Source organism: Elephantulus edwardii, unplaced genomic scaffold (assembly GCF_000299155.1).
Source record: "Elephantulus edwardii isolate Elephantulus edwardi_28Jun2011 unplaced genomic scaffold, EleEdw1.0 scaffold00208, whole genome shotgun sequence".
Lineage (NCBI taxonomy): Eukaryota > Metazoa > Chordata > Mammalia > Macroscelidea > Macroscelididae > Elephantulus > Elephantulus edwardii.
The window spans coordinates 2,664,663-2,676,910 of record NW_006399958.1 but is presented as its reverse complement, the minus strand read 5'-3'; the positions used below and the strand labels follow the sequence as shown (position 1 = coordinate 2,676,910).

General features: G+C 60.7%; 1 protein-coding gene across 1 annotated transcript in view; it reads left to right on the top strand.

Moving 5' to 3' along the window:
• Nucleotides 1-12,248, top strand: part of CNOT3 (CCR4-NOT transcription complex, subunit 3) — a 20,100-nt gene that overhangs the window by 1,428 nt on the left and 6,424 nt on the right. The window contains exons 2-13 of the mRNA XM_006897297.1: nt 5,639-5,712; nt 5,822-5,889; nt 6,124-6,198; nt 6,319-6,408; nt 6,708-6,836; nt 6,914-7,009; nt 8,386-8,605; nt 8,694-8,827; nt 9,289-9,345; nt 10,422-10,800; nt 10,887-11,010; nt 11,591-11,789. Of these exons, the coding sequence (XP_006897359.1) occupies nt 5,688-5,712; nt 5,822-5,889; nt 6,124-6,198; nt 6,319-6,408; nt 6,708-6,836; nt 6,914-7,009; nt 8,386-8,605; nt 8,694-8,827; nt 9,289-9,345; nt 10,422-10,800; nt 10,887-11,010; nt 11,591-11,789 (1,596 nt within the window). The 5' untranslated portion in view covers nt 5,639-5,687. The remainder of the gene's footprint in view (nt 1-5,638; nt 5,713-5,821; nt 5,890-6,123; nt 6,199-6,318; nt 6,409-6,707; nt 6,837-6,913; nt 7,010-8,385; nt 8,606-8,693; nt 8,828-9,288; nt 9,346-10,421; nt 10,801-10,886; nt 11,011-11,590; nt 11,790-12,248) is intronic.

Sequence of the window (12,248 nt, the reverse complement as noted above, 5' to 3'; positions counted from 1 at the left end):
GCAGAACGCAGGTCCTGCACCTGCTCTGCCCCAGCGCCTTGACATTGACAAGTGGTCATCACCTCTGGACTGTGGGGTCCACTGACATCCCAGTGCACAGAATGCAGGTCCTGCACCTGCTCTGCCCCAGCGCCTTGACATTGACAAGTGGTCATCACCGCCGGACTCTGGGGTCCACTTTGGCTGCGGGTTGCTTCTGCCTCTTCTGCAGCCTTTTTACCCCCCTGACTGTCAGGTTCCAACTCGGTCTCAGTCCCTTCTGGTTTTGGGGTCCCCTCTGGACTGTGGGGTCCACTGACATCTCAGTGTGCAGAGGCAGGTCCTGCACCTGCCCCACCCTAGCACCTTGATGTTGACAGGTGGTCATCACTGCTGGACTCTGGGGTCCACTTCTGCCCCAGGGCTCCTCCTCCTCTTCTGCAGCCTTTTTACCCCCAACTCTGTCTCAGTCCCTTCTGTTTCGGAGTCACCTTTGGACTGTGGGGTCCACTTCTGCCCTGGGGCTCATCCTCTTCAGCCTTTTTCCTCCATGGCTGTTACACACACACACACACACACACACACACACCAGCTTGGTCTCAGTCCCTTCTGTTTTCGGGTTCATCTCTGGACGGGACTGTGGGTTCCACTGACATCCCAGTGTGCAGACAATGGTCCTCCCACACTGAGCACCCCTCTGCTGGGGAGGGGTTCCCATTTTATGCACTCAGAGCATTGAGTGAGTGAGTGATCTCTGGACTCCAGGCCGTCCCTCTGTGTCTAGTGGGGCATCTTTGGAGAAGTGCAGGACAAGGTCCTCCTCAGTCGGGACACCTCCCTGGGTCAGACTTTACTTGCCCGCTTGTGTGCTGTCGTACCCCCCACCCCTCTCAGTGTGTTGCTCACGCAGTGAAAGTCCCTGATCCCTCTGAGCTTCCTTTTGGGGGACCTGCTTTGTCCCTACAAAAAAAAGGGAAACGTCTTTTTAAAGGTGGATTATGTCTGCCCGCCTTGGCCTTGGCACCTTCTGGTCCCAGTCCTCAGTTAAGGGGCTCCCTCTTCCTTCCGTGTCCCTTATACCTTTGAGGCCATCTCTGGACGATTAAGCACACCCCCTGGCCCCTGCCTTGGGTCATAGTAGATTCTGAGGCTCTTTCAGTGTCCGATCCCCATTCCAGCTCACCCTTGATGTCTGATGGGGTGCTCTGTAGAGATCTGGGGAGGTGCAGGCTCTGTGAACCTCCTGCAATTGGTCTTAACCTCACCCCTTTGCTCCAGGTCCAGCTGTCAGCATGCAGTGCTGCCCTGTTGCTGAGGATGATCCAGGTGGAGCTGCACCTGAGCTTCCCCTTGGGTTGGGTTCAGGCCCTGCGGCCTCAGTGCCTGCGGCTGGGGTCGTGGCTAGGCTGTGGGGCCCACCCTCACCACGTTCACAGGCACCGGCCCTCTAGGACGGGGACCCTATGTTGGAGGGTCCTTTCTCCACACTCCTGACTCGCTCCCCTTGCCTCTAAGTCGCTTCCCCCTTCCTGGGGATCTGGCAGGGTTCTTGGCCATCGGAGGTCAGCTCCCCTGGTGGGATCAGGGCTCTCTGGAGCTGGCTCCTCCAGTGTTCACGTTTCCCTTCTAAACACGGTGGTCTTTGCTGTCACTGAGAAGGTCCCTGAGCCTGGGCTTTCCTTCCAGGAGGACAGCGTGACTTCTCTTGGGATTCAAAACTGTCATTTGGGACGTAGCGTACAAGGCTCACCCCTGTTATCTTCATGCCCTCCGTCTCCACCTGGCTCTGAGCTCCTCTGCGTCCCAGCCGTCTGTCATCTGCCCGTCTCAGAGTGGGCTTTCTGGTGGTCAGTGTGGCACCGGGGCAGGGAGGGCTCTTGGTTGCGCTGGGTCTAGTCAGGTACCTGGTCCTGTCTTGGTGAAACTTCCCGTGTCCCTGGCTCCTGTCTGTGAGCTCCTCTTGGGAGCAGTGTGTGCAGCACCTGACCGGTGCAGGGGCCTCACCTCTCCTGGGACACCTGCTTCTGCCCTTGTACTTGTTTCTGGCTTCTCACCTTAAGAATGTCTGCCACTGAGCCTCAGGCTTCTGTCTCCCACATCAGTGTGCTTTGGGGGTGATCTCAGGGCACAAGATCCCACACGCCTCAGTGTGGGTGTTAGTCCCTCACTGTGAAGGTGGAAGCTCCTCTGTGGCCCTGAGAAACCTGCCATGACTGGTCCTCAGAGGGCATGAGGCTCCCAGTCCTGGGGGTTCCTCTCTTGAGTGGGAGCTTTTCCTTCAGAGGAGGTAACCTCGCTTATTGTTTGCCTTCCACAGGAGAAAATGCCTGCCTTTCTTGGTCTTGGTAATAGCCCCTCTCCTGCATTCAGGGGGTCTGTACCTGTGAGTGGGTTCCCACCGTGGGGCTGAAGGTGCCCAGGACTGGTCGGCGTCCTTCCCTGGGATGGTTCTGGGACTAAGGCTGTACCCTCATAAAGGGTCGGGGTGTGAGATGCCTGAGATTTGGGGACACGCCGCTGTCCTCTCCTTTTCTAGGACCAGTGGCTCCTCTGGAGCGGTCAGTACCCCACCTTCATGGTAGGGCCTCCATTGGGAGAGCTGACCTCCACCCCAGGGTCTAATGCACACCCCTCCCTCCACGTGACACCCTCCCCCACCTCCAGGCTGAGGCTTCCCCCGACTTTAACTTCTGCCTCCTTCTCTGCTCCCCAGGTGTACAACTCCCCAGCTCTGAGGCCCCTCGTCCCCTGGTGCAGGGTCTTTCTGTAGAGGCACGTGACGGCCGTCCCCGTGGGCCACTTGTGTCCTTTCCTAGGGACTGACCCTTCAGCGTTCCCATCCCTCCTACTTGGGAGGCTCTCTCTGTGACAGTGTCACTCTCCTGGAGGTGAACTTTTGCGGGTCCTTTGCTTGATTTTCTAAGATACGGTGGCACCGTGGTTTCAACATTTAACTCCTAACCAAAGTGGTTCAGACCCCCCCAGCTGTCCCGTGGAAGGATGAGGCCTCAGGGTGATTCTGCTCTGTCTTGCAGACAGATCGCTGTCAGTTGGAATGGACACTTCAGCTACACGTTGGAGTTTGGGGTTTTTAATTTGTGGTGTTGTGCTTGTTAAAAGACTCAACTACGTGCTCGCTTCGGCAGCACATACACTAAAATTGGAACGATACAGAGAAGATTAGCATGGCCCCTGCGCAAGGATGACACGCAAATTCGTGAAGCATTCCATATTTTTTTTTGATGGTACACACATCTACTTACTTACTTAATAAATAAATAAAAATTTTTTTAAAAAAGACTCAACTGCTAACTGAAAAGGTCAGTAATTCGAATCCACCAGCTGCTGGGAAGGAGACTAATGAGGCAGTCTGTGCCTTCGTGGTGAGAGCACAGGCTTTGGGTGCCTGGGAAACCCACCTTCTCAGAAGGGGCCCAGCCATGGTGGTCTCCCCCAGGCAGGGATGGTAGGGGCTCTCCTTTGAGACTCCAGCTCCACCTTCTTCCTCCTGGGATCTGTGGGACAAGCGTCCTCTTGATGTAACATTTTTCGGTTTTTGGAGGTCTTGTTTCCTGTCCGCTGCTCACTGTAGGACCCAGCCTGTGTTGTCTCCATCTCTTCTCAGCGGGGGTCCCACCTCTTCTTCCTCCGTGACCCTTTTGACATGCGCTTTTGGGGCCTGAGCCCACTTTGATGTTGGACTTTTCTGTCTCAGAGTCACTGCCCCCAGTGAGGGCTCTCGGCCTCCTGGCGCCTTACCTCTGCCTCCTTGGGACAATGCCCCACGAGGTAGTCCTTCTGGGAGGGGATTTGCCCCCTTGGGTTAGGCTTCCTGGGCTTACCCTTCACTGGGGTGTGGATTCTGTAAACTTGGCCTGTGTGCTGTGGGCCTGGGGCTCATGCTGTGGTGGTGCTTGGGGTGAGACCATTTACAGAGGAGATCTAAACTCCCTTGAGTCCAAGGTGGCACAGTGGTTACGTGCTCAGCTTTTTTTCCTTTGTTGAGTGCTGTCCAAATGGATCCGACTGGCACAGGAAGAGCTTGCCCCTCCTCCTTCAGTGTAGCACCTGGTGGATTCGAACCGTGCGCCTTTGGGATTGCCGTGCAGCTTCATGTCACTCGGCCACCAGAGCTCCCTCACGCTTAGCTTTTGACTTGAGAGTCGGTGGTTCAAACCCAGGAGCTGCTCTGGGGAAAGATGTGGTGTCCATATTAACTGCTTTGCACATCCTTGGGGGGCAGCTGTCCTGCGCCCCAGGGCCGTCGTGGTCAGAGCTGGTCTTACAGCCGTAGGTTCGGATGGTTGGTTTTGTTCTCGTGGTACAGTGGGTGTAGTGCTTGACTCCTGGGTCCTGTTGAGGAGGGTCAGCTCAGTAACGGCTGTGGCCCTGCTGCCCCCTCTCTGGCTGACGACCCCTCTTGTCCTGCAGCTCAGTGGGGCTGTTTGCTTTGGCATCAGTCCCACTGGGGACAGGGCCCTGCAGGGATGGGTGCAGGGTCCCCACCAGGTAGAGGCACAGCCTCCCAATGGGGGAGGCTTTCATCCCAGAGCCCAGCACACCTCTCACACCCTGTGTGCAGCTAGTCAGCTTGTATGGGGATTAAACTTTTAATTCATTGACATAACAATCCCGTTTGTTGGTGGAAGTGACCACGTGTGGCCAGCGGCTGCAGGTGTGGACAGTGCAGCTGGAGGGTGTGTTTGTGGTTGGTGAAGGTTGGGCAGGATGGGTGCAGGGATGGGACCTCTCCTGACGGAGCAGCCCTCTGGGCGGGGGGGGGGGGACGACGCTCTGCCTAGAGCAGGACCCCCAGGGCTCTCTGCTGGTGTCTTGTGGTCCCAGGAACGTGGCCTGAGGCCCCCCAGTGTGAGTCTTGGGACCCAAGGTGCAGCTTCCTTGGCAGTGAAGAGTCATATCCCCCCCCCCACCCCAGCACTGGGCACTTGCCAGCGGGGTGTCTGTTTCGCCTGAGTCTAAGTTACCCGTCCATTTGATACGTAGCCCTTTGTGCATGCAGTCTGGGTCCCTGCCACGGTCACCCTCCTACCCCGTGACTGAGAGAGTGTGGTCTCCTGACCCTCCCTGTGGCTGGTCATCCTGGGCTGGCTGCTCCGTGCTGCCTCCCAGTTTGCGTCCTGCTCCTGCACGTCTTTGCGCTGGTCTCTGTGGGTGCACTCGGTGTCTGCCATCGCCCTGTGCAGGCCAGCCACGCCCTTGGGCCCTTCTGAAACTGCCCTGCTGTTGTCTGACGGCTCTGAGACAGCCTCACCGCTCCCAGTCACCCCAGTGCCCACTGCTTTACCTCTGGGAGAAGGGAGTGTCCCACCTCCTGGCTCCGAGGTGCACAAAGCGGGTTCCCCTCTGCTTGTTTCTCCTATTTTAGCTTCTGGTTATGATCTGTGACAGTTCACAGCACTGATTGATTTTCCGCTCAGCCCCTCATACCCGTTTCGATGGCAGGGTCCCCACAGTGTGTCTCCCCCGCAGTGAGAGGCTGGCCCCGTCAGACAGGTCACCCCTCACACCTGTTTTGTTTGGCGATAGTGGTCCCCACAGTGTGTCTCCCCCGCAGTGAGAGCCTGGCCCCGTCAGACAGGTCACCCCCGCCCCCCGCCCACCTGGGGGTGACCGCGTGGTTCTGCTCTCCCCGCAGCAGCGGCCGGCCCCAGGAGAGTATGAGGAGAGGGCGTCTGTAGGCAGGGAAGATGGCCGACAAGCGCAAACTCCAAGGTACTGGACCAACGTTGCCTGCGCACCCGCGCGCACGTTCGCTGGCCTCTGACCTCGGCGGGTGCCCGCTGCCTTGGTGGGACTCTCACAGCCCTCCCTCCCCTGCCAGGTGAGATTGATCGCTGCCTCAAGAAGGTGTCCGAGGGCGTGGAGCAGTTTGAGGATATTTGGCAGAAGGTACAGGGGCAGCGGCTCCCAGAGGCTGGGTCTGTAGGGTCCTGCCACGGGTGGAGGTGCCAGGCTCTCCAGTGTCGACCAGGAAGGGGGGCTCCGTGTCTAGATGCCAAGGACTGGGGCGGACAGCTCTTGGGTGCAGCAGAGGCGCGATAGCCCGTGTCCCCCGGCTCACGAAGGAGGGCGGCCACCTCCTGCTGGGGCCATACTGACCACTGCCTTCCCTTCGCCCCTCAGCTTCACAATGCGGCCAACGCGAACCAGAAGGAGAAGTACGAGGCTGACCTTAAGAAGGAGATTAAGAAGCTACAAGTGAGGGGGCGCAGGGGCCAGACAGCTATGTTCTGAGGGTGGGGGGACGGAGGGAGTGGACGGCTGGGTCCCCGCAGAGGTCCGGAGGCCATCTGACTGTCCTGCTGTCCCCACCTGCAGCGGCTGAGGGACCAGATCAAGACATGGGTAGCATCCAATGAGATCAAGGACAAGCGGCAGCTCATAGACAACCGGAAGCTCATCGAAACGGTAGGGACGGTGGCGGGGTGGCCGTGCCGGGGGCTTGGCCTGCGGGGACATGCACTGCCCACCCACAGGCTCTGCCAGTTCAAATCCCCAACGGCTTGATGGGGGAAAACTCCCGTGTGACTTGCAGGCAGCTGGGTTGGTTCTGACTTGACAGCAGCAGTGAATTTAAGGCTTTTGAGTTAAAGAGCAGAGATCGGGCAGCCAAGCCCAGGAGGTGCCCCGGAAGAGGAAGGAGGGGAGAAGCGTCCGGTTAGAGCCTCTCCCCTCACTGTCCCCCCTGCTGCTTGCTCCCTTCCCAGCAAATGGAACGGTTCAAGGTGGTGGAGCGAGAGACCAAGACCAAAGCGTACAGCAAAGAGGGCCTGGGCCTGGCCCAGAAGGTGGACCCCGCCCAGAAGGAGAAAGAGGAGGTTGGCCAGTGGCTCACGGTGAGCGGGCTGGAGTGTGGGGCGTGCTGGGGGTGTCACACAGGGCTCCCCACGCTGACTCTCCCTCCTGCCCCCAGAACACCATCGACACCCTGAACATGCAGGTGGACCAGTTTGAGAGCGAGGTGGAGTCCCTGTCGGTGCAGACGCGCAAGAAGAAGGGCGACAAGGATGTGAGTGGGCCGGGCCCGCAGCAGGTTGGGGGACGCGGGGAGAATCGACAGGACTTTGCTCACACTGAGGAATAGGGCCGGGGGAGGAGCGATGTCCTGGGGCCCAGCTTGGGCACATGTTTGAGATTGGTGAAGAAGAGTCGTTTGGGGTGGGAGGAACTGTCAGAGCACGGGTGGGTGAGACAGGAGGGGCCCCGGCTGACACCCACACCACCACATCATCAGGAGGGCCAGGGTTTTTGTGGAGGACCTTGTGTGGACAAGGCAGCCAACCTCAAGGAGCCTGTTAGTAAGGAGCTCTGGTGGCCTAGTGGCAAGAAGCTGCACTGCAGTCCTACAGGTGCACAGTTCAAATCCACCAGATGCTCTGCTGGAGAAGGAGGGGCAATCTCCTCCTGTACCTGTCAGATCCGGTACACACACAAAAAAATAATAAAATTTTTTTAAGGAAAAAAAAAAAAAAAGGAGCCTGGCAGTGAGGGCCGGTTGTGGTCAGAGCCTAGTGCTGGGGTCCCGGGCTGTGGAGTTTGAGCTCAGCATGCATCCCAGCTGTCCCCTTGTAACCTGGAGGCTGGCTCGGGCAGGATGGGCACTCTGCCACCACAGTCGTGTGTCTGAGGCACTGAGGGCTTTGCATTCCAGGCTGACTCCTTGAAAGGATGAGGTTTAGAAATGGAACTACGATTTCGCTTTCTAAACGAAGTAGGGTGAGGACAGATCCCTAGGATGGCCGAGGGAGGGCTTGTGATGGTGACTATCATGGTAACAGACTGCAGGCTTCCCACAAACGGCACTGCCTGAGTGTCGGGAGAGCAGGGGAGTGGGGGCTCCTACAGGAGGTGCCGATGGGCTGTGTAGTGCCCTGGCACCAGGGTCTCTCGGGTACCAGGGGCCACGGGCAGGAGCTGTGGGCTCCCTGGGCCATGTGGGTCAGAGGGCAAGAGCCATGGAATTCCCAGGTTTTTGTTGGGGTCAGAGGGCAGGAACGTGGGATCCCTGAGCCATCAAGGTGAGAGGGCAAGCCATGAGATCTCCGAGGGTCAGAGGCCAGGAGCCGTGAGATCCCCAGGTTGTCAGAGGGCATGAGCTGTGAGGGTCCCCAGGTTGTCGGGGTCAGAGGGCAGGAACCATGGGGTCCCCAGGTTGTTTGGGTTCCTGGCCATTGGGGTCAGAGGGCAGGGGCCCTGGATCCCTGGGCTGTGAGGGTCAGAGGGCAGGCCGCCACCATGCTGTGTCAAGTCGAAAAGGGCTGACGTGGACTGTGGAGCCTCCCAGGCTCAGGGACTGGGGCGGGTGGCAGACTTCCTGTACGGGGGGAAAGCCGATGGGGCGTCAGTTCTGGGCCCCCCTGAGCCTGGCCCTGGGCTCGCCAGCAGAAGCAGGACCGGATCGAGGGCTTGAAGCGGCACATCGAGAAGCACCGCTACCACGTGCGCATGCTGGAGACCATCCTGCGCATGCTGGACAACGACTCCATCCTGGTGGACGCCATCCGCAAGATCAAGGACGACGTCGAGTACTACGTGGACTCCTCCCAGTACCCCGACTTCGAGGAGAACGAGTTCCTTTACGACGACCTGGACCTCGAGGACATTCGTGAGGCCCCAGGCTGGCCTGAGGGTGCAGGAGTGGGGGGCCAGGGCAAGGTGGGCACCTGCTGAGCCCACCCTTCTGTTGCTCACAGCGCAGGCGCTGGTCGCCACCTCCCCCCCCAGCCACAGCCACATGGAGGACGAGGTTTTCAACCAGTCGAGCAGCACGCCCACCTCGACCACCTCCAGCTCCCCCATCCCGCCCAGCCCAGCCAACTGCACCACGGTGAGGCCCGGGTCCACGGGAGGTGCTGGGAGTGGAGACACAGTGCGGTTCTTAGGGTCAGGAGGCACAAGTAGGGGGGGTCCCTCAGGAGTCAGGGACATAGGTGTCTCGGGAGGTGGCATTCCATGAGAGGGTCTTGGGTATCAGGACACAGATGGGGACCCCTCTAGATTCAGGGGACATGGACGGGGACTCTTGGGAATAGCTGACGGGGTGGTCATTGCAGAGTTCCAGGGTCTGTCCAGCCTTGAAAGGGCGAAGCCCTTGGTGTCCCCTATTGTCTTGACGTGTGCAGTGGGGAGAGGGACACTACTTGGTGCCTGTGGGAAGGTGGGGATCAGAGGTCTTCACAGCTTGGTGCTGGCCCTTGGGAACTAGAGGGGACATAGGGGACTCTGGGGGGGTCCAGGTCCTAGGTGGCTCACACGTGCTCCCTGGCTTCTGACTTGGCCTCCTTTCAGGAAAACTCCGAGGATGACAAGAAGAGGGGCCGATCGACAGACAGCGAGGTCAGCCAGGTGGGTCACCGCTGGTGTGTCTCTTTACCCCTGTGCTCCCCGAGGTGGATCAGGGCCAGGCCCCGGGTCAGAGTGCAGAGGGGGCCACCCTCCCCTTGTGGGCCTGGCAGGGTCAACAGGGTTGACGGCGTGTGGTAGATGACATGGGGACGGGCTGTGTTGTGTGATGGGTCATGCGGGACGGCAGGTGGCAAACGAGATGGCTGTTGGCTTTGTGGATGAAGATCAGGGAAGGACACTAGCTGTGCCCAGGGTTCTAGAGGAGATGGGAGACAGTGTGGCTGTTTGACAACTCACCGGGGTCGTCAGGCCTTGGAGCAGGGACCCTGGGGACCTGCTCTGGAAGCGTCAGCCAGCCCAGAAGCTCTTGTTCTGCTGGACACTCGCCAGGTGTCTGTTGTCGGGTTCTGTCCTGTGTGTTCATCTGAGCTGTCAGCCCGTAAATGCTCAGGGACAGGGACGAGTGTGGGCAGTGTTGGCTAGGAAGAGGGTAGGATCCCACCGGGAGGCTCTGGGTGGCCCTGCTGAGAGTGTGGGCTGGAGGTGTGGGCCCCCAGGACCAAGGTGGCACCCTGGAAGGGGCGTGTGCAGTGTTCCACGGTATGTGTGTGTGGGGGGGTGTTGACAGGAGTGCCGGCGGGCTGTTTGGGACTCAGTGCTGGCGTGCAGGGCCCGGCCCCATCCCCGCTGGTAGAGCGTGGTGTCAGCCCTTCCCGTGGCCCTGGGCTGTCTGTGGTCCCCCTGGGACCCTTGTGCGTGTAGATGGTCAGGCCTTCAGGTCTTTGCTGTTGGACACCTGGCCTGTCCCAGGTGACCTTGTGTCCGTACGCCTCTCACTGTCCCCCTCACCCCGTGACCTTGAATGGACGGGTCTCCCACAATCCTCTCTCACCATGGCAGCTGTGGGAGGGAAGGGCCTGGGGTCAGGGCGTAGCCTGGGAGAGGCAGGAGTGGTGTGCGCGGCCATGGGTGCGAGGCAGTGAGTGTAAAGAAGAGCCTGGCCAGCTGGGGCAGCAGTCGGACACGAGGGTGCCCACCCAGGTGGGCTTCCTCACACACCTCTCTTCTATCCACAGTCTCCAGCCAAAAACGGCTCCAAGCCTGTCCACAGCACCCAGCACCCTCAGTCCCCGGCCGTGCCGCCCAGCTACCCCGCCGGCCCCCCGTCCACTGCCTCCACCCTGAGCACTGCCCCTGGAAGCAACGGGGCCCCCACCCCAGCAGCACCCCCAAGCGTCCTGGGCCCCAAGCCCAGTTCGGCCCCCAGCCACAACTCTGGCACGCCTGCCCCCTACGCCCAGGCCGTGGCCCCACCAGCCCCCAGCGGGCCTGGCACAGCCCAGCCTCGGCCACCCAGCGTCCAGCCTGGCGGGGGCAGCGGCGGCAGTGGAGGAGGGAGTAGCGGTGGGAACAGCGGCGGAGGTGGTGGTGCTGGCAAGCAGAACGGCGCCACCAGTGAGTGGGGAGACGGGCAGGGACAGCAGGGTGGGGGCACCGGGCACCGGGCAGCTGCCACAGCCCCTCCTTTCCTCCTCACCCAGGTTATAGCTCCGTGGTGGCAGACAGCCCGGCAGAGGTGGCTCTGAGCAACAGCGGGGGCAGCAGCGCCAACAGCCAGGCCCTGGGTCCCCCGCCTGGCCCCCACAACCCACCTCCCAGTACCTCGTGAGTGACGGGCCCCCCACACCTGCCCTGTTCTGTCCCGATTCTGTCTGGGCGCTGCCGCGTCCATGCCCCGCGCTTCTGCCCTTTACATCATGCTGAGCACTCTTCTCCAGGACGTCCCTTCCAGAGCTCCCCTCACACGTGCTCCGCAAGCCCCTCCTGGGCCCGTTCCCCCGCCCCACCCGCGCTCCTCAGCCGGTCCCACAGCTCCCTCCACAGTGTCCCACCGTGCCTGCCCCCGCCTGCTGGGCACGCTGGCCGAGCCCCGGGTGCTGTTAGCAGTCCACACATTCACGTGGGCACACACTTTCCCTTCCACCTGTCCTAGCAGTCACGGGGCCCTCCCGCTACCTTGTTGTCCCCAAGGGCTCGTCTCTGAGCTGTCCCCAGGGTCACAGTGGGTGTCCCCAGCAGCCAGCCTCCCTCGCAGCACCGAGCAACAGGGACCCCCGAGGCAGGGGCCTTCCATTGAGCTTCCCCCACCCCTCCACGGTCCCCCCACATCCCCGTCCTGTCTCTCTGACTCCTGCTCTTCCTGCCTTCAGGACTCCCCTGAATCCCGTCTCTGTTCTCCACTCAGAAAAGAACCCAGTGCGGCAGCTCCAACAGGGGCAGGGGGTGTGGCCCCTGGCTCAGGGAACAACGCCGGGGGACCCAGCCTCCTGGTGCCACTACCTGTGAACCCCCCCAGCTCACCAACGCCCAGCTTCAGTGAAGCCAAGACCGCGGGGACCCTGCTCAATGGGCCCCCACAGTTCACCACAGCCCCAGAGATCAAGGTGATGCCCGCCTGCTCCTATTCCTGGACGCATCTGCCTTCCGGTCCCCCCACTGTGCCTCCACGTGCTCCTTCTCGTCCTCTTCTACCTTCTGTTCCCCATGCGTCCATGTGCTCCCCTCACCCTCCTTCCTGTCCCCCCACTGTGCCTCCAGGTGCTCCCCTCATCCTCCTCGTGCTCCTCATTCTCGTCTACCTTCCTGTCCCACATGCGTCCATGTGCTCCCCTCACCCTCCTTCCTCTCCCCCGTGTTCTCCTGCTTCTGTACTCACCCACCCTGCTGTCTCCTCGTGCGTCCATATGCTTCCCTCTCTGTCCTCATCCTCGTGCACCTCCCTGTCCCCCGTGTGTCCACGTCCTCCCCTCCTCGGAGGCACCCGCCTTCCTGTCCCCCGTGTGTCCACGTCCTCCCCTCCTCGGAGGCACTGACCTTCCTGTCCCCCGTGTGTCCACGTCCTC